General features: G+C 36.3%; 1 protein-coding gene across 3 annotated transcripts in view; it reads left to right on the plus strand.

The window, feature by feature from the left end:
• The window catches only part of RB1 (RB transcriptional corepressor 1), a 115,525-nt gene that overhangs the window by 89,454 nt on the left and 5,321 nt on the right, over positions 1 to 20,750 (plus strand). For all 3 annotated transcript variants that reach the window (XM_061133202.1, XM_061133199.1, XM_061133200.1), the window contains 9 exons: positions 7,854 to 7,972; positions 11,601 to 11,746; positions 13,225 to 13,370; positions 14,000 to 14,104; positions 14,574 to 14,687; positions 14,785 to 14,948; positions 17,030 to 17,060; positions 19,468 to 19,610; positions 20,128 to 20,177. In XM_061133202.1, the coding sequence (XP_060989185.1) occupies positions 7,854 to 7,972; positions 11,601 to 11,746; positions 13,225 to 13,370; positions 14,000 to 14,104; positions 14,574 to 14,687; positions 14,785 to 14,948; positions 17,030 to 17,060; positions 19,468 to 19,610; positions 20,128 to 20,177 (1,018 nt within the window). The remainder of the gene's footprint in view (positions 1 to 7,853; positions 7,973 to 11,600; positions 11,747 to 13,224; positions 13,371 to 13,999; positions 14,105 to 14,573; positions 14,688 to 14,784; positions 14,949 to 17,029; positions 17,061 to 19,467; positions 19,611 to 20,127; positions 20,178 to 20,750) is intronic.

The following is a 20,750-nucleotide window of genomic DNA, read 5'->3' on the forward strand; positions in this document are numbered from 1 at the left end:
TGCACATGTATACCGACCTCCCCTGTTACCTCTTCCAGGCTATAGTCCTCAGTCAGATGTAAGATACTAAATAAACTTGACTCAACTTTAATGTTGTGCTCTTATTTGTATGTTTTTAAGTAGGCACAGCTAGGTCAGCTTTCTTGACTTAATGTTAACTATCCTGCATATGGTTGAATGAGAATCTGGGCTCTTAAAGGTAGTTCTATCCCACTTGTCTTTTTTTCCTTGGTAACATAGTACCCTAAGTTTGAATCTGCCTTCAGATTCTGGTTACCATGTCTGTCCTTCACAGTCAAGTCTTGGCCTTACTTTCATTTTCTGACATATGACCATTATCCAGCCCTACTTGCACCTGGAATCATGACTTCAGTTTTCTCTGACTAAACTCTGCTACTTTCTAAACACATGGGATATCATTCTGTGAGGTTTAAGGTTTTTTTAGGAATACATTTTTTATTTATAATGTAGGAGAGATATTATTAAGGTTCTTAGCAATAATAAGAGAAATAGAAAAAGCTTAAAAGTGAACAGATGATATAACTCTACTATTCTAATCAGCTGTTTATAATTTTCCAGGTTAAAAAATGTTTTTTAATTGAGATACAGTTGACCTATCACAGTATTTTAGTTTCAGGTGTATAATGTAATGATTCAATATTTGTATATATTGTGAAATAGTCACCGCAGTAAGTCACTCATCACCATATGTAGTTAGAATTTTTTTCTTGTGATAAGAACTTTTAAGATTTACTCTTTTAGCAACTTTCAAATATACACTACAGTGTTATTAACTATACTCACCCTGCTGTATCTTCTATCATGACTATTTTATAACTAGAAGTTTTTACTTTTTGCCCTCCTTCCCCCTTTTTGCCCACCCCCTGCCTCTGGCAACCTTCAATCTGTTCTCTGTGTCTGTGAGCTGTTTTTTTTTAGTCCACATATAAGTGAGATTTTACTCAAGAGTCGACCCTTGCTGTCTGCAAGGGATTGGCTCCAGTACTCCTGCAGATACCGAAATCTGTGGATGCTCAAGTCCCTTATATAAAATGGCGTAGCCCAATCAGCCGTCTATATCCACAGATTCCACATCCCCTGATATGGAAGACTGAGTGTATTTGTCTTTGTCTGATTTATTTCACTTACCATAATGCCCTCAACTAAGAGATACCTGGCAGCCTGTCTGGGGACAGTGTGCTGATTCACACAATCACCCTCACAGACAAGAAACTGAACAGTTCCATCACATAAGGAACTATATTCCTATTTCTCCAGCCTGACTATACCTGCCCTAACCCCTGGCCATCATTAATCTGTCCTTTATTTCTAAAATTTTTCTTGTTTCAAAATGTTATATAAATGGAATCAAATAGGATTATCTTTCTTCTCAGCCAGATTCTCTGGAGATTCATTTAAGATATTATCTGTATCAATAGTTCATACTTTTTTATTGCTGACTAATATTTCATAGTATGAATGTACTGCAATTTCTTTAACTGTACACATATTAGAGAATATCTTTGCTGACTCTACTTTTTGACTATTACAAGTAAGGCTGCCATAAACATTTGTGTACAGGTTTTTTATAAACATACGAGTTTTCACTGTTTTAGATAAATACTCAAAGAATGCAATTGCAAAATCATATAATTATTGTGTTGTATGGACTGCCAGATATTTTCCAGAGCAGTTGTACCATTTTGAATTACCATCAACAATATATGGGTGATCCAGTTTCTTTGCATCCTTGCCATTTTTTGGTATTGTCTTAATTTTCTTTTAGCCATTCTGATCATGTAAGGATAGCTCATTGACGTTATAATTTACATTGCCCATCAGGATGATGGCTAATGGTGTTGAATATCTTTTTCTGTTTACTTGTGATTTGTGTTTTCTCTCTGGTGAAGTATCTCTTCACGTCTTTGCCCATTTTCTAATTGAACCGTTTGCGGGGTTTTTTGTTTGTTTGTTTTTTACCATTGAGAGTTCTTTATATATTCTAGATTCCAGTCTTTTGTTGGATGTGTGGCTTATAAATAGTTTCTCAAAGTTTCTGTAGACTCTTCTCTTCACATGGTCTTTCTCAAGGCAAAAATTTTAAATTTTGAGGAAAGTGCTGTTTATCAGTTTTTTATTTTGTGGATCATGCTTTTGTTGTCAAGTCTTAAACGACTCTAGATCTCCAAGGTTTTCCCCTATGCTTTAAAAGTTTTATAGCTTCACACTTAATATTTAGGTCATCCATTTCCAGTTTATTTTTACAAAGTTTGAGATTTAGGTGAAGGTTCATTCCTTTTCCATTGATTTGCTTTTGCACGTTTGTCAAAAGGCAATAAAGAACAGATGGGACAAACAGATGTAGAATTTAAACTAACCATATCAATGACTACATTAAATGTAAATAGTCCAAACTCCAATTAAAAGACAGAGATTCTCAGAATGGATAAAAAACAAGACCCAGTTCTTTGCTATCTACAAGAAACCAGTTTTAAATATGAAGGTGTAAATATGTTAAAATTAAAAGCATGAATCAAAGGATAAGTGCAGGGATGGCACTGAGGGTAATTCTAAGACTTGTTCTGTGGGTAATTAGGTGATTGATAACAGTTAACCAAAGAGGATATTGAAGAAGTCTTAGCTGATTGGTGATGAAGGTAATACATTCATGTTAATATTTGAACATGTTAGCGTTTGAGATACTTGCCACATATATATGTGGAGATCTGAGGTGTCTAGTTGGAAGCACTGGATCTGGAATTTGAAAGTGTAGTTTTAGTCAGAAATGTATTAATAGATTTAGGAGTAAGCAGAGATAGAACTAAAGTCATGATTGTGGCTCAGCCAGCATATATATTAGCAAAAGAATACTGAAAAATATCAGTGTTAAAGAAGTAGTGAAGTTAAATGGGAAAGAACTGTCAGGTCAAGGCCTGCCCACAATTTTGTTTTGTATTCTAATTTCCTTTTGCAAGTTAAAATGATCTTATAATGATTTGGCTTAGGATAGTACAAAAACATTTCCTGTAATGTAGGGCCAATAATATTTCTTAAAATGCCCAGAAAACAATAGCAATTCCTGTCTCCCACTTCCCCTATTGTTAACTTTTCTACTAGCACTGGAGACCTTGTACTTACTTGGATAATCAGAATCTCTTTTAGGAATATCTTGACCTGATAGCCGTGAAATCCTTTACTCTCTGAAGACATTCACTCTTGCTTGAGATGTATGTTAATATGAAAGATCATGTAGAATAGACTTACAACTTCTACTTTTTCTATCCATATTACTTATTAAGTGGGATTTATACTAATCTTGCTGACAGGGAGAATCTGGTTTCCTTCACATGATTAAGTGGCAAAATGGAGTGAAATGTCCAGAGAGTGATTATGCTAAGAGTTAATTTAAGTAGGTTAGCAATGACATAAAACATCTTGCCTGAAACCCACAAGTAAACTTCTGAACCATGAATGCAAGCAGTGCTATAGATACAAATACATACATTTTCAAAAGTTAAATATTCCATTAAATATTTTCTTTAGATTAAAAAAGTCAGATTCTGTATTAGTTATCCATTGCTATGTAAGAAATTATCCCACAGCTTAACAGTTTAATAAAAGAACTAATGATTTACTTCGCACGTAATTTCTGAAAGTCAGGAATCTGGGAATGGTTTAGCTACGTAGTTTTGGCTCCAGTTCTTTCAGGAGAGTTGTTCAAATTATCAACCAAGGCTGCCGTGGGGTTTGGTCTTTCCTGGAGTTGGAGAATCCACCCCAAGTTCACTCACATGGTTGTTAGTAGCCTTCATTCCTTCACTTGTTGTTGGCCAGAGGCTTCATTTGTTTGCCATGTAGACTTCCCTATAGGGTTGCTTGCTCCATGGCAGCTGCTTTCCCCTAGAGCACAAAGAGAGCCGTGAAAGAGAACCTAAGATAGAAACTGCAGGTTTTTTATAAGTTAATCTCAGACCTGGTATGCCATCACTTCTGCTGCATGCCATGGACCACACAGACTAACCCAGGTACAGTGTACAAGGGTGTAAATACCCAGTAGCAGGAATTAATGGGGTTATCTTGGAAACCAACTGCTACAGTTGATATTTAGTTATCAATTAGAAAGCAAATCCTATCATCCACTTTCGTCTTTGTGCTTTGCTGTATTTAATTAAACCCATGATAGGGTTTTGTCATATAACATTCTAGAAGTATATACTGAGTGTGCACTATATGCTTGGCACTGGGATTTTAAGAACTCTCTAAAAGTCCCACCTGGAGAAGAGGTTAGACTTGGGATATATTTTGAAGTTTGAACCAATATAACTTTCGTGGATTGGGTTCCAGTGGAGAGCGAGAGAAAGAATAATGTAGGTGATATCTTTTTGCTTTGGACAACTGTATAAAAGTGATAATGATATGGGGAAAACTGGATAGGAGTGGGAGGATTTTGTGGTAGAAGATGATTAAAGTTTATTTCAGATGAACATGTTGAGTAAGGCGGAAGAGGACACATGCTTCTGAAGTGACCCTATCAGTAGCTAACAACTGGAGGATTGCTTACTGTTATGTTCCTACTTCCTAATATAGCACCTGTTAGAGAATAGACATATGGCAAACAATGGGTGGGTGGATGCATGATAACTAGGCATTATTGTCATTAGTATTTCCACTTTACAGGACAGAAAAGTGAATCATAACAAGGTAAAGCGACTCTCTCCTAGGTTAGGCAGCCAGTATGTGGTCAAGACTTGAACACCTGTGGTGTGACTCCAGAGTCTGTGCTTCTGTGCATTGCGCCGTACTTATTATTATTCTCATGGCATACTTCATTCTCTGTATCTGTACACCTCTGTATCAGTTGGGTTGGAGAGATGGAGTAATAAAAGTGATACTTGGGTGAAACATGAAGACTGTTGGTGAGCAGAATGGCACCAGCATTCTTAGAAGAAGAATTCACTTTGGTATAATCCTATTGTGATCATTCAATCAGGTAAACCATCTTTGGGTTTAAACCATATTTGAAGAGAAAATAAAATGCCCATCAGCCACATACCTATGTCCTATTAAAGGCTCAAGTTTACTTGCATATCTCTGTGAGTCTCAAGGTCTTCTGAAAAGTCTTTGTTTGAGAAAAGAATGGGATAAGGCCACTCCTGCTGAATATATGTGGATTCATCCCATATGAAAAGATATTCAGTTCATCAATGACTAGAAAATGTAAAATACTGACTCTGACATACATGCATTAGCTGGTTTTCATTGTTAGCCTTACTTTACTCAGAGGAAAGCCAATATTGAGATTGCACTTCAGAGTGCCCCTAATGAATATAGGAAAGAATGACTTGACAATGGGAATTAGTACAATACATTATGGTGGTTGTAGAATAAATCAGTATTGTTTACTTTTTAAAGATTTTGTTTACCTTAGTTTATTGCTGTTTTAGTCACGCAGAGGTTTTCAGGCTTTATGTAGTCGGGTTGTTTCATGTTTTTCTTTATGACTTCTGGGTTTTGGTCAAACCTAGAAAGGCCCTTCCTTATCAAGAAGTTAGAAAGAAGGAGAGGAAGGGATGCAAAGAGGATAAAAGGCAACTCTGTGAGGTGATGAATGCTAACTAGCCTGATTGTGGTGAGTATTTCACAGTGTGTGTTTGTATGAAGCCATCACATAGTACACCTTAAATACATATGGTTTTTGTCAATTATATGTCAGTAAAGGTGAAAAAAGATTTTAAAAAAAGAAGTTATAAAGATATTCTTTTGTATTTCTAATACTTCTTCAATTTTGCTTTTTAATGTAAGTAATTGAATTTTTATATATTGAGAAAGTATAATAGCCTTTTTTTTCAAATGGTTAGCTAATTTTTCAAACACATCTTATTGAATAGACATCTTCATATTTTCACAAAATCTACATTCTACCGTGTTCTGTATTTTTATTTACAGATGCACCACTTTTCTTTTTTATATAAACCTAGCATCTTGGCAATTTGTCTGTTTTCCTTTCTTTCTTAGTTCAAGCACTAAGAGTGAAATAAGTATGGCTCCACGTTTTATGGTCTTGCAAGGTGTCACCTCCAGAAAGTTACAATTTTTGAATCAATCATTTTAATGGCTCTTATTGCTGGTCTTACATTTTTATAAATGATTTTTTAATTATGCTTTTTAAACTTCTTGCTTGGTACATAGAAATATATTTTGTATTGGTTTTACAGCAGTACTGAGACCTTGCTAATCTCTCTCATTCTAATAATTTCTCTATAGATCCTTTTGAGTTTTCTTTGTTGTTTTTATTTAGTCGCTGAGTTGTGTCCAACTCTTTCCTGACCCCATGGACTATAACCTGCCAGGTTCCTCTGTCCATGGGATTCTCCAGGCAAGAATACTAGAGTGGGTTGCCATTTCCTCCTCCAGGGGATCTTCCTGGCCCAGGGATTGAACCCGCATCTCCTGCAGTGGCAGGCGGATTCTTTACCACTGAGCCACCTTATTGACATAAATCATTTGTGAATAATGGTATTTTTGTTCTTTTTTCCTTCCTGGTCTTTTGATCTTTAATTTCTTTTCTTTATCTTTTGAACTGACTGGAACCTCAAGTATAATACTGAATAGAAAGCGTGATAATGGGACATCCTTCTCTTATCTCCGATTTTTCAAGGGGAATGCTTTTATCGTTTCACCGTTACACATGATGTTTGCTGTGGGTTTTTTGTGTATTTGTAGATGCCATTTATCAAATTAGGAGTACCCTTCTGTTCCTGATTTCTTAAGAATTTTCTTCTTTTTTAACATTGGGTTTTTAAATGAGAGTTTTTTCTGCATTGATTTTGACAATATTTTTCCCCTTAGATTTATTAGTAAGGGGCATTGCATTATAGATTTTCTGACATTGAACTAATCTTGCAACCTGGATAAACTCATCTTGGTAAATGACATTACTCTCTTTTTAACACTGCTGATTTGGATTGCTAATTTTAGAATTTTTATATCTCCATTTATGAGTGAGAATGGGCTATAATTTTTCTTTTTGTAATGTCCTTGACAGTTTTTATTATCAATGTTGTACTGGCCTCAAAAATCAGAGAGAAAATGTTCTTACTTTTTCCATTCTCAGAAGAGTTGAAATAAAAGTGGGATTATCTATTCCTTGAATGTTTGGTAGAATTTACTGGTAAAACCAGAGGTACTTGAATGTGTTCTTTATGGGGAGACTTTTAATTACCATTTCAAATTCTTTAATACTTTATAGGACTATTGAGGTTTGTTTCTTATTGAGTTTTGTTAATTTTTATTTTTGTGGAACTTTCCCCTTGGTCTACATTTTCCAGTTTATTGACATAAAATTATTTATAACTGTCCCCTATTATCTTTCTGATCTTTGTAACGGTGGCCCCATTTTTGTTCCTAATATTCTTTATCTGTCGCTTCCTTTCTCAGTCTGACTGGAGTTTTTTTTTAATTTTATTAGTTCTTTCAAAGAAGCAGTTATTAGCTTTGTTTATCAGACCATGTATTTTATCTTTGTTTTCAGTTTCATTAAATCCTGCTCATATCTCTATTATTTTCTTCCTTCTACTTTGGGTCTTTTCTGTATCTCTTTCTCTAACTTTTAATTTCTTTTCTAATATAAGCATTTGAAGTTATACATATTCCTAATTCTTTATTTTGTGCATAGTAAAAAATTGGCAGTCATTTTCAAAATGGAAACAAGAACCTTATTCTGACTTCAGAATTGCCATTGTCAATTACGACTATATTAATAATGCTCACCATGTCAAATAATATGATTTTGATACATACATAAGAAGGTCATGCTTACCAGTGTTGTTTTAATGTCATCTTGTTTCATGTAGGATTCACCTTTATTTGATCTTATTAAACAAGCAAAGGACCGAGAAGGACCAGGTGATCACTTTGAACCTGCCTGTACTCTCAACCTTCCTCTCCAGAATAATCACACTGCAGCGGATATGTGAGTGAAATCTGTTGTTGTCCATTCAGCTCACAAAAGGATTCTGAGCATAGTGTGATACATAGTGTGATACAAGCTGTTATGCAAAAGCATAACAAAATAGAATTTTACATAAGACATTGTTCCTGCTTTCAAGAATCAGAAATATACGATACATGACCCAAAGAAAGGCCATATACAGTGGTACAGAGTACTACTGAAACCACTCCAGTTTAGTGTCATGAGGACAGTTTTCATGCAGGGATGATGATTTAGATAGTCCTCAAAGGTAGACTAGGATTTCAACATGGAAACCAGAGAGAAGGGAGAGGACGGAGGAGACAGAAAGAGCATGAACCCCAAAGTACAACAGCCAGGAAAGCAGGAAACATTTTTCCAGAAGTGCAGCTCAGTGCCTTCGTAGTGAAGCATAGGATGGGCATGGGATCCCCTGTAGAAGAAACTGGCAGCCCACTCTAGTATTCTTGCCTGGGAAACCCCATGGACAGAGGAGTCTGGCGGGCTACAGTCCATGGGGTCGCAAAGAGTCGGACACGACTGAGCGACTGAAACCACCCTAGGATGGGCATAGGGAGTACGCGGTGCAAACAGGAGACTAAAGTGGTTGATGAGTGCCTCGTGACGTGCTAGAAGAACAATGCAATTGCTAACCTTTTTTGAAGGCTCACTCAGTGCTTGAGAATTACCAAACAGCCCTGTAAGGAAATAGACACTGTATCAGCCTTCATTATCTATGAAAAAGGAATTAGGGAAATAAGGTAACTTACTTTTAAAGCCAACAGAAATCAGATCCGAGCAGTCTGACCCCAAAGCCCATGCTCTGAAACATTCCAGCTACATTGCCTTTCACAGGAATGTGTGTAATGTCATGTTTCTGTTTAGTTCTGTGCAAGAATTGACATTACATAGCTCTATGACGCGTGCAGGGGCTGTTTTCCAGAGGTGCCATTTCCATGCTAATTTGTATCCAGAGTATTTCTAGTGTGTGAAACCTCTGCCTTCATGTATAACTTAGCTTCCTAGGTAATACATAAATATAAGTATGTCAAGCCTTATCTTTTTCTTTAATTCGATAAGCAGTTGACTGTTGGGTGCCAGGAAGCATTTTAGGCACTGAGAATACAAAGGCATGTAAGATGGATTAGGTCCTTTCCTTCACAGAATTTACATTCTGAAGAAAGGAAATAAACAGTGAACAAGGAAACTAATATTTAAGGTGACCTTAGTGTATAATAAGTTCTATAATGGAAATAAACAGAATGATGTGAAAGTGAGGAGCTGAGAGAGTGATAGAATGTTTAGGGAAGCTTTCTTTATTGAAATGATATTTGACCTGAGAGTTCAAGAACAAATGGATGCTGGCCTGCCAAAATCTGTATGGTGTGCATTCCAGGCAGAGCAGACAGGGAGTGCAGTGTCTCTGGGTGATCAAACTTACCTGGTCTTAGGAACAGAAAGAAACCCCAAAGCAAACAAGAGGAGAGTGGTACAAGATGAGGCTGGAAAGGCAGACTGCGGCTAGACCTTGTAGAGTCTCATCAGCCACAGAGAGGAGTTCAGATTTTAAAAGGCTGTGGGAAAGCATTAAGGTTTTAAGCAGAGGGGCAGCTTGCTGTAATTTGTATTTTTAAAGGGCCAGTTTCTGGCTGCCATTTGAAGTACAGATGGGGTAAGAGGAGAGAAAAGAACAGGGCAAGGAAGAAAGTAGAAAGACCCAGTTTGGAGACATTTCAATAGTCCAAATGAGAGATGTAAATAAATGAATTGGTCTAAGATATGTTAGTCCTAAATGAGATCAGTCCTGGGTATTCATTGCAAGGACTGATGCTGAAGCTGAAACTCCAATACTTTGGCCACCTCATGCGAAGAGTTGACTCATTGGAAAAGACCCTGATGCTGGGAGGGATTGGGGGCAGGAGGAGAAGGGGCGACAGAGGATGGGATGGCTGCATGGCATCACTGACTCGATGGACATGAGTCTGAGTAAACTCCGGGAGTTGGTGATGCACAGGGATGCCTGGCGTGCTGCGATTCATGGGGTTGCAAAGAGTCGGACACGACTGAGCGACTGAACTGAACTGAACTGAAGATATGTCAGTAGAGATACAAAGAAATGGAAAATATCTGGGGTATGTTTCTAGAGGGAGAACTTTCTTTTCCATTGGATTTGAAGATTGGGAAAAGGAAAAAATTTTAAACATCTAAGTTTTTGATTTAAGAAACTGGTTGTAATACAGAGCCATTTCTTGAGATGGGAAAAATGGAGAAATGAAGAGCTCCACTTTGGCCTTCTTAAGTCTGAGATTCAGGAAGCGAAATAAGTATTATCCTGCTTGAAAGTGAAAGTGAAGTCGCTCAGTCATGTCCGACTCTTTGTGACCCCATGGACTGTAGCCTACCAGGCTTCTCTGTCCATGGGATTTTCCAGGCAAGAATACTGGAGTGGGTTGCCATTTCCTTCTCCAGGAGATCTTCCTGGCCCAGGGATTGAACCCAGGTCTCCCGCATTGTAGGCAGACGCTTTACCGTCTGATTATTACCTATTATCCAGCAGGTAATATTTTCACCTGGAATTTGAGGGAGACTAACTTCTACCCAAGTTAAGTCAGTGTACAGTATTGCTAGTGAATTGAAGGTAAATTCGAGGGTGATAGACTAGACTCCTGGTACTTATAAAATCGTGATACTGGTTCCCTTTTTCTAGTGTTCTAGTTAATATATTACATGTAGTAGAAACATCCATAGTAAGGTTCAAATCCTACTTCCTGCTCAGAATTATTTCTCAGCTGTACTGAGTCACTCAGTCATGTCTGACTCTTTGCGACCCCATGGACTCTAGCCTGCCAGACCATAGCTTCTCCATGTCCATGGGCTTCTCCAGGCAAGAATACTGGAGTGGGTTGCCATGCCCTCCTCCAGGGGATCTTCCCAACCCAGGGATCGAACCCAGGTCTCCCACATTGCAGGTGGATTCTTTTACCATCTGATACTAAAACAGAATTATAAGGTAGACCTGGACTATCCTCTGAAATAAAGGGCAACACAGAGCAGTGTTAGGTCAGAAACTGAGAGTTAGTATGTACTCATATCTCTGTCTCGATTTATGCCTCACGTGTTTAGTGTATGGGTGTAGACCTGCCTTGATAATGTTACCTGAAATATTAATTCATATAATTCTGTGCTATATAATTTAGGAAGATGTATGTCTGTGTAACTTAAGTCTTATGTAAATGAACCATAGTTATCAGTGAAACATTTTTAAGAGAAGAATCAGAGAAATTGATATTTTAATATCAATGGCTTGTTCTTTTAAGCTGGAGTGATTTTTATTATCTCAATCCCACTTTAATTATTAAAATTGAACATATAAACATATATAGCTATTTTTTCAATAAGGCAGTAATTTCCAGGAAAGGCCATTAATTAAAATAGGGTTAGAAATGATAACAACAAGCTTAGTTTTCCTCTTAAGCTCTCTTTTCCAACTTGTATTTAAATAGGACTTTGGTGTAAACAGTAGATTAAATAGACAGGATGTGTGTGTACAGCTGTGTGTGTTTGTGTATCTGTGAAAGAGAGAGATTCTGAGAAAACTTCACATGAAGACTTTTCCTTTGAATATATCTAGGTATCTTTCCCCTGTAAGATCCCCAAAGAAAAAAGGGTCAACTCCACGTGTAAATTCTACTCCAAATTCAGAGGCACAAGCAACCCCAGCCTTCCAGACTCAGAAGCCATTGAAATCTACCTCCCTTTCACTGTTTTACAAAAAAGGTTAGTAGATGATTACTTTCAAGAGCATGGACTCTGAAACGAGGCTGACTGAATTCAAATCTTGGCTCTTCGGCTTACTAGGTATGACTTTGGGCAAGTCACTTTAAAAGCTCTATGCCTCAGTTTCCTCATCCGTAAAATGGAAATAATAATAACCTACCTTATTTGAGTTTTGTGATAATTAAATGAATGAATACATAAAATGCTTTCAACAGTGTCTAGCACATAGTAAGCACTCAAAAAGTGTCAGATGTTGTTATTGTTGCTGCTTACTGTTATGCTTTCAAATTTAAGCTTGGAAATATTTGCCCCTACCATTACTTCTTCTGTTGAGGTGTGTAAGTTGAGATTATACAATGGGCTGTGGCCTAAGGCAGATGCATTTCCTGGTGACCAGGTTGTGCAGCATTTTCTGATTGTGTGTGATGGGGTGGGGAGGTCATTTGGGTGTCTGTGCATGTACATGCAGGTGCACACCCACTTGAAACTCTTTGAAGAAAGGTAGAAGGCCAGATTCCTCTGTAATAAATCTTATTTCTGACTTGAATAAAGTGAATATACTGAGCTTTATAGGCATGGTATAAGTCCTTAAATTAGAGCAGTGGTTCCAAAGTGTGGTCCCCAGCCAGCAGAATCCACCTCACTTGATAAGTTGCAGAAAGGAAAATTTTTGTTTGAGTCCCAATGCTAGAACTATTCAATCAGAGACTCTAGTAGGATGAGGAAAAAATCCTTGTTTTATCAAGTCCTCAGTGCAAGTCTGATGTAAGCCAAAGTTGAAGACCAGTGGGATAAATTATTAACTAAAAAATTCTGATTACTTTATGCAAGTCTTTGACAGGTACATTTAAACCAAATGGAGGAAAATTCAATTTTGTGGATTACTTTTCTCCAACCTGTGTTCCAGTAGTATTTTTAAATAAATTTGCTCAATATATTTAATATCACAGTCATATTACCACTTAGATAATCTACAAGTCTAGCATTTTTATAGAGAAATATATAGAGAAATATAAAAAACTATTTGTTTTTTATTTTCAGGATTGAAAAAATTAAGGGAGTTTGGAAATTCTGTTATTTTTAAAAGTAGTTACTCTCTTGAATATTGATAGAATAGTCAACATCTGTGATGAGTGATTACCAATGAAACTGAAACAAACCGTATTTGGGTTGTCTAATTTCACAATATCTTAGGATCTTTCTTCCTCTAATTTTCACCTCTGCCTCAACTTTATGCTATAATAATTCAGCAAAAGAATTATTTTTGCTGAATAGTAGTTTCAGCAAAGTACTGTTTTGCCTTCTATGTATGTAGGACAGTCCTAAGACTAGAAATCATAAGGAAAATAGTGGGAGAAATGAAGTTAATGTTAAATGCTATTTAACAGCATTTTGTTATAACAGTTTAATGTTTTGAAAATATCTACCTGTGATGCAAAATTAAGAGTAAATGTGATTAATTCTCCTTATTTTTCCAGTGTATCGACTAGCATATCTTCGACTGAATACCCTGTGTGCACGCCTTCTGTCTGACCACCCAGAACTAGAGCATATCATCTGGACCCTTTTCCAGCACACACTGCAAAATGAGTATGAACTCATGAGAGACAGGCATTTGGACCAGGTAGGGAAATTACGCACTTGTCTCCTCCTGCTTACTTGTTAGCTATGTACTGATTTCTTAAGAAAAGTTTGGATTCACATGAGAAGCTACATCAATTTAGTTAACATATATTTGCTTACTGGCTACCCTTTATATTTTTGGTGTATTTTTTACAAATGAGAGCTTTAGAGTTTGAGACTATTTCAGTATTTACTTATTTAATGACATGAAAGCTCTCGTTGCAGAAACCACTGAAGAAACTTAATCATAGGCGTTTTCTGTGTTGTTGTAAACTAGAATTCATTTAGTGTGGGAAAATCATGAGACATAAGAATAGTTGATCTAAAACAGTGCCAAATGAGCTCAGGAGAGGAAAAGATAATTCTGTAGGAGGTTAAATTTTTTTATTAACTAAAAGAAAGATAACAGTGCGTTTTAGAGCACAGTTCAGTTCAGTCGCTCAGTTGTATCTGACTCTTTGCAACCCCATGGACTGTAGCACGCCAGGCCTCCCTATCCATCACCAACTCCCAGAGTTTACTCAGACTCATCAAATCCATTGAGTCGGTGATGCCATCCAACCATCTCATCCTCTGAGCACAACCATGTAACGAAACCCTGACTGTTTTTGTATCACATTTATTTACTAGATTATGATGTGTTCCATGTATGGCATATGCAAAGTGAAGAATATAGACCTTAAATTCAAAATCATTGTCACAGCATACAAAGACCTTCCTCATGCTGTTCAGGAGGTAGGTAACTTTCCATGATAAGAGTTTTCAAAATATGTCCATGTCTGTAATACGGGTAACTTTAGTCAGTAATGGTACCATATGTTCTGACTGATTTGTGTAAATTTACATGTCCACTTGTTTTCATATTATTAATTATTTGTAAGTAAAATTAACTGGGAAGCTAATACTTTAATATTCAAATTTGTATTATAAAATAAATAGGAAACACTGTATTTTGCCAATAAGCAGAATATTTGTAATAAACTTTTAACTTTTATATATATATAAAACACATACTGTATATAACTTTTCACTTCCAGTAGAACAGGTATAATCCAAGCCTAAAATGGCTTCTTTAGATTGTTTTTTTCCTATAAAGTAATGCGTCTTTTTACTGTTAAAAAGTATCATGAACTATTAAAATAAAAACTCTAAAGAGATAAATTCCCAAATTCATTTAACAAATATTTTTGCTCTTCTTCCTCAGACATTCAAACGTGTTTTGATCAGAGAAGAGGAGTATGATTCCATTATTGTATTTTATAATTCAGTCTTCATGCAGAGACTGAAAACAAATATTTTGCAGTACGCTTCCACCAGGGTATGTTGAAGGCATCCTTTATTTGGGCAAGTCTACTTGTAAAGCAGTGGATCTCACTCAAATGTTAAGTAATCTCCTGCTTTTGTTTTTGCTCTAGCCCCCTACCTTGTCACCGATTCCTCACATTCCTCGAAGCCCTTACAAGTTTTCTAGTTCACCTTTACGGATTCCTGGGGGGAACATCTATATATCACCCCTAAAGAATCCATATAAAATTTCAGAAGGTCTGCCTACACCAACAAAAATGACTCCAAGATCAAGGTTTGTGTTTTCTTTTTAGGAAAGCGGTAAAGAATGAGAGGGTGTTTTTTTTTTTAATCCAAGCATAAAACCATTAAGCTTTCTTCATTTACTACAAGCTAGTCCCTAATTTCCTAATTTATATTAAGTGATATGATAAAAATAAAAATCGGGGGTGTTGGGGGCGAGATAATCTGTTTACTTAGATGGGTTTGCAAATTTAGTCATCAACTTTTCTGGTGTCTTTTGTAAACAATCGGAGTACTAGTTTGATCCTAAGTTTCAGATCACTCTCAGTTTTTTAAGTAGCCACCCTGCTAAACAAAGTAGATTCCTTTTGTTAAGAATTTTTATTCTAGAGTTTATTGAATGTCCTGTGAAGTCTTTCTGTGGATCTGTTCATCTTGCTTATGAAAATGTAGATGACTGATTAAATGTAGATGATGGTAAATGAAGTCTTTAGAAGTCCATCCCTACTTCTGCCTGCGGCCTCTTTGTATTACCTTGGGCAGGTCTCTGCTTCAGAAGGCTGCTGTGGCTCAGGTAAATGATGAGTGTGAAGCTGTTTTAAATTGTCAGATGAAAGGCTCTGTGCACCTACAAATCATTATGTTATCTTACACATTCAACAGTGGGTGCTCTCTGGCTTTGAAGTACTTCACCTGACTTATTATATGCTATCATGGGCTATTTGAAACTGACTTTATTTGAATAGTGGAGGCAGATTAATTAGTAAAGTTAATATAGTCTCATCTCAGAAATTGTTAGCCCATATAGTTGCACTTAATGGGCAAGAAAAACAAACAGGAAGAAGGGGATTTTCCTATGAAAACATTAGTGTAGTGTGTTTACTTATATAAGCAATGCACACTGATAAAAATTTCAAACTGTACAGTAAAAGAAAAAGTAGAAAATAACTGGCAAATGATATAAATGCTCTCATGTGCCCCTGTGTTATTTTCTGTATATTTGGTGTTTTTATGGTTGAGTATCTATGTACTAATATCTACAACTTACATTCTAAGCTGCTGAGGTGCACACCATGTTTAATTTATACATTGCTACAGGAAAATGTATACTTAAGTAAATTTTTAATTATGATAATTAACCCATATTATGCTGATAATGTTAGCTACTTGCTGATCTTAGTTAATTCACTTCTGGGTTGGAGTCCTTTAGCAAAAAAGTCACATTCTGAAAATCCTGATCAGCTATTAAGAGAGCATCTTAACACTCTCCTTATTCACCATATTTTGATAAATCATATAGAATGATGGCTACTTATCAAAGAATTGGAGAACAATAAAATCCATATATCTATTGATTCCATGTGCATATGGTCAAATCTTTATCATATCAGGCTAATGCTGTTCTTCTGCTTTATTATCAAGTGCATAAATTATATGATTCAAACAGGGACAAGCTAAGAGATTTATGATTCTAGGATATGTGTTAAATGTTGTTTTAGTTGCTAAGTCATTTCCGACTGTTTTGTGACGCTATGGACTGTAGCTCACCAGGCTCCTCTGTCCATGGGATTTCCCAGGCAAGTATACTATAGTGGATTGCTGTTTCCTTCTCCAGAAGATCTTCCCAACCCACGGATCGTTGCATTGGCAGATGGATTCTTTATCACTGAGACACCTGGGAAGCCCACATGTTAAATAACCTTTACCATATGTCAATACAGATCCTAATAGAATTTGGATTATCACTTATACAGTTTTACCAAATATAACTTGAATTTTTAATGAGAAAATGTGAAAAAAATTTGAATTGTTTCTTTACTCATTGATTTATGAAGAATTAAGTATGGGTAAACTTAAAATTTTCTTTTACCCTCTTTCCTTGTGAGCAATGGCAAAATATATTCTTGTAGACGTGCAGTTCTTGCTTTAAAAATCTACGGAACCAGCTCAGTGTGTGACTAGACTAGCACTACCAAAATTAGCCTTTAATGAGTATAATTCGTCCGTGGTTTAGGGGTAGAGGAAAGCTTTGATTTGGTCTTCCTGTGAGTTCAGAATGACATGTGTATGTTCATCTCTGCATAGTTGTGTATGATTTGCATTACTAATTTGTATTTTATATTAACTTGACAGAATTTTAGTATCAATCGGTGAATCATTTGGGGTGAGTATTTTTTCTGTGAATTCCAATAGCATGATACCATAATTATAAAAGAATTTGAAATTTTCTGTAATTGAATTTATAAATGCTGCTATTCAAGTACCTCATTCAAGCATGTTGCATAAAATTTAGAAGATATATATCAGATTTATTTTCAAATCAGGTTTAATTTTAAATCATATTCATAATTGGTGTATTTCGAAACTGCTTTTTAAACACCTTTGAGATTATATGTGTGTATACATTAATGTATATACATACAAATATATATGTGCATTATATAGTCTCAAAGGAATGTTTTAAAAAGTGGCTTTGAATTTCACTCATTCAGAGTATGGTTTAAAATACTCCAAAATGTGGTCACCACGTCCACTTGTCACCAGCCAGCACCTCCTGGTCCCTTCTGTATGTATACACACTTTTGCTTTTCCTTCCTCTCCAACTTCTAGGGTATTCTTCCCTGGTAAATTGATTAGGAATTGGTTACATGCCCCAGGGTAAGTGACAGACTATGTGGTGGTCTTTGTTGCAGAGGAGTCCAGGGGAAAGTTAAGCTTTGAAAGGGTTGTCCTAGTCTGGGAGCCCACTGCTCTAACTGGCCTTTCCTTTCCGTCACTAATTCACAGTCCTGTGTTCAGTGAGCGTTACTGAATGTTTCTTCCCACCACCCCCGCCTATATTTGTTATTTATTGCTGCATAACAAACCACCCCCAGACTTAGGCATTTAAACCTTTTTTAATCTCATTCCTTGTGGGTCATTGAGCAGGCCTGGCTCAGCCGGGTCCAGGGTCTGGCTGTCCGAGGCTGCAGTCAGCATGTGAGCTGGATCTGCAGTTATCTCCAGGCTCACCTGGAGGACCACCTTTCTCACTCAGACTCACTTGTATGGCTGTTGGCTGATCCTCAATGGCTGTTGGCTCAAGCCAACATCAGTTCCTTGACACCTGGGCTTCTCCCTCGGGTGGCGGGCTACTCATGACAGAGAGGAGGGAGGGGAAGAGGGAGATAAGCAAAATTGAAGTCAGTCTTCTTGTCATATTGGAAGTGACTTGCCATCACCTTTGCTGCATTATTTTGTCAGAAGCAGGACAACACTAGGTCCAGCCCCACATTCGAGGAGACAGGCCATTCTAGCGTCTGCCTAAGCCCTGCCCCCAGTGAAATAACTAGAGATACATGTTGTATACTAAAAGACCAAATGTTAACATGTGTGTTACAAATAGTAAATGCGATGACATTTAGCTCAACACAAGCTACAGCTGTCAGGCTTCACAAAGGTGATGTGGACCACATAAATAGGATTGGATCCAGATTAAGTATAGAGTAGTGGTCTTCAAACTGTTTTGCTTGCCATAAATTCTGAAAGAGTTGAAAGAATGTTATACATACTTCCATATTTTAAAGCTGATAACTGGAAATCCATTTAATAGGTGTACAGAATTTCATTTCTATCCTATTGTACATGGGCTCTAAATATATTTTCCATCAAAATCTGGTTTTGCATTTAATTTTTTGGAAACTTAGTTCATTTAATTTTTGGTAAATTAGCTAATGAAAATTAGCTTTGCATAATTAGCAAAGCTAATCCTCAGTGTCAAATCAGATTTAATTTCTATTGGAAAGTCTGATTTCATTCTAGAATCCAAATAAACATGTTAATACACATCACTGAGATAATCACCTCACTCTGGTTCTGAAATAGATAAGACACAGTTTTTCCATGTGTTTGTCCTTTGGATAAAATAAGGTATCGTGCCCTCTTTAGCATTTTTTACCAAAGTTTTCTTTACTGTGAAAGGATTCTTCCTCAGGAGATATGTATATCAAGTTACCTCTAATAGTACTTGGAAGGACTCAAATGCTTTGAGTTTTTCAGATATTTAATATTTTATTTTAAACCTTTTAAGAGTTAGGAATATCAACAAATATTACATCAATGATGATTTCAAATTTATAAGCTGTATGACTTCTCAGCATGATATTCATAAAGTGAGTCCAAAATTCACTAGACACCTCTTATTGAATTCTTGTTACATTTGCTCCAGTTATGCTATGCTTAAAAAAAAAAAAACAAGGTTCCAGAAAGCTCTTCCAGCTTTGCATGCTTCTGAGAAATAGCCCTGGTTTTGTGCATGAGTAAGTTCTGAAAATGAGAAACCAGGACTTCTGGAGTAGTAGTCAGAGTTGTTGGGAAGACACAGGAGGGTGTGAGAAGAGCAGGTATTGATTGGGGCAGAGTTAGGTGCAGTTAGACTGATTTTAACATTTTTCATATCTCCCGTTTGGTCCAAAAAAGTAGGAAGTTAAATGCAGATATTACCTCTGCCTGATTTTTAATCCACCTCAAACCTATAATTTGGGGTTGCTAACTACAAAATGATCTAAAATAAAGAATTCTATAATTTGTAGACTTCAGAGAAGTTCCAGAAAATAAATCAAATGGTGTGTAACAGCGACCGTGTGCTCAAAAGAAGTGCTGAAGGAAGCAACCCTCCTAAACCACTGAAAAAACTGCGCTTTGACATCGAGGGATCCGATGAAGCAGACGGAAGGTAGGGACAGTATTAGCACGTGTGTCAGGAGCTGAGCTGGTCGTCGGGAGAACCCAGAGTGGCTGCTCTGGCCCTGGCTTCTGCCAGTCTCTCTCATGCCAATTTTATCTTGGAAATTATGAGGCTTGCTCAAAATAAAAGATGTGACTGCATCCCAAAGTTAAAAAAGCACCACATAAATCTACTGAAATTCATTGAAAATATCAGATGTTTACAAATCTAATCAGGCTTTACAATGCCATGGATAGAATTTTGTGAGTTTTGATTAACATTAGGTTTTAAAATGCTCACTCTTGAAAAATGCTACCCGATTTTATAAGAACCACTGATAAAATATCTAGGCTCATAAATTTATGACATTTGTATTTCAGATGTTTGATTTATAATCCTTTGACAGTAAAAGCTATTTACTAAAGAAAGAGCATAAATAGTCATTGAAAATGCCATAGTTTTTGGAAATTGGAGTTTTTCATTTATACATATACATTTGAAATATTTTGAATTTTTTAATCTGCAGTAAACATCTCCCAGGGGAATCCAAATTTCAACAGAAACTGGCAGAAATGAGTAAGTACTTATTTGAGTAAGTAAGTAAATGAACAGTTGTTTACATTGCAGAAAGCCTTTTCATTATAAAAGGATAAATTTATAGAATCCCTTTAATTAACAGACTTTTTTATGCTTATTTAAAATATAATTCAGTCAACAATATGTTATTTACAAGTATCTGTGTATTAAATGTATGATGCAAAGTGCAGGTCATCTTCATCCATCCCAGCCAACATCTACTGTGCAGCAGCAGGAAGACCAAGAAGTGAAACCACATCTTCATTATGGATGGCTGTGGCTAGAAAATATTTTAGGATAGCAGAACTGTAATGAGGAACTCTCTGAGTGCTGGATGTATAGGGAGGATATTAGAAACTTAGCACATAAATGTAAATATCATATATATATCATATAAATATCATCACCTTTACTTAAAGAATAATCTTTTATTCTGCTATTATCGAACTTTCCTAATTTGCAAGTTTTAGAACTGGATTTCAAACAAAAGTTTTCCATTACTAGAAATCATAATTTTGATAAAGAATACTAAATCATTTTCCAAATTAGACTGATGTAAGTTTGGAACATTAG

Source organism: Dama dama, chromosome 30 (genome assembly GCF_033118175.1).
Source record: "Dama dama isolate Ldn47 chromosome 30, ASM3311817v1, whole genome shotgun sequence".
NCBI classification, from domain to species: Eukaryota; Metazoa; Chordata; class Mammalia; order Artiodactyla; family Cervidae; genus Dama; species Dama dama.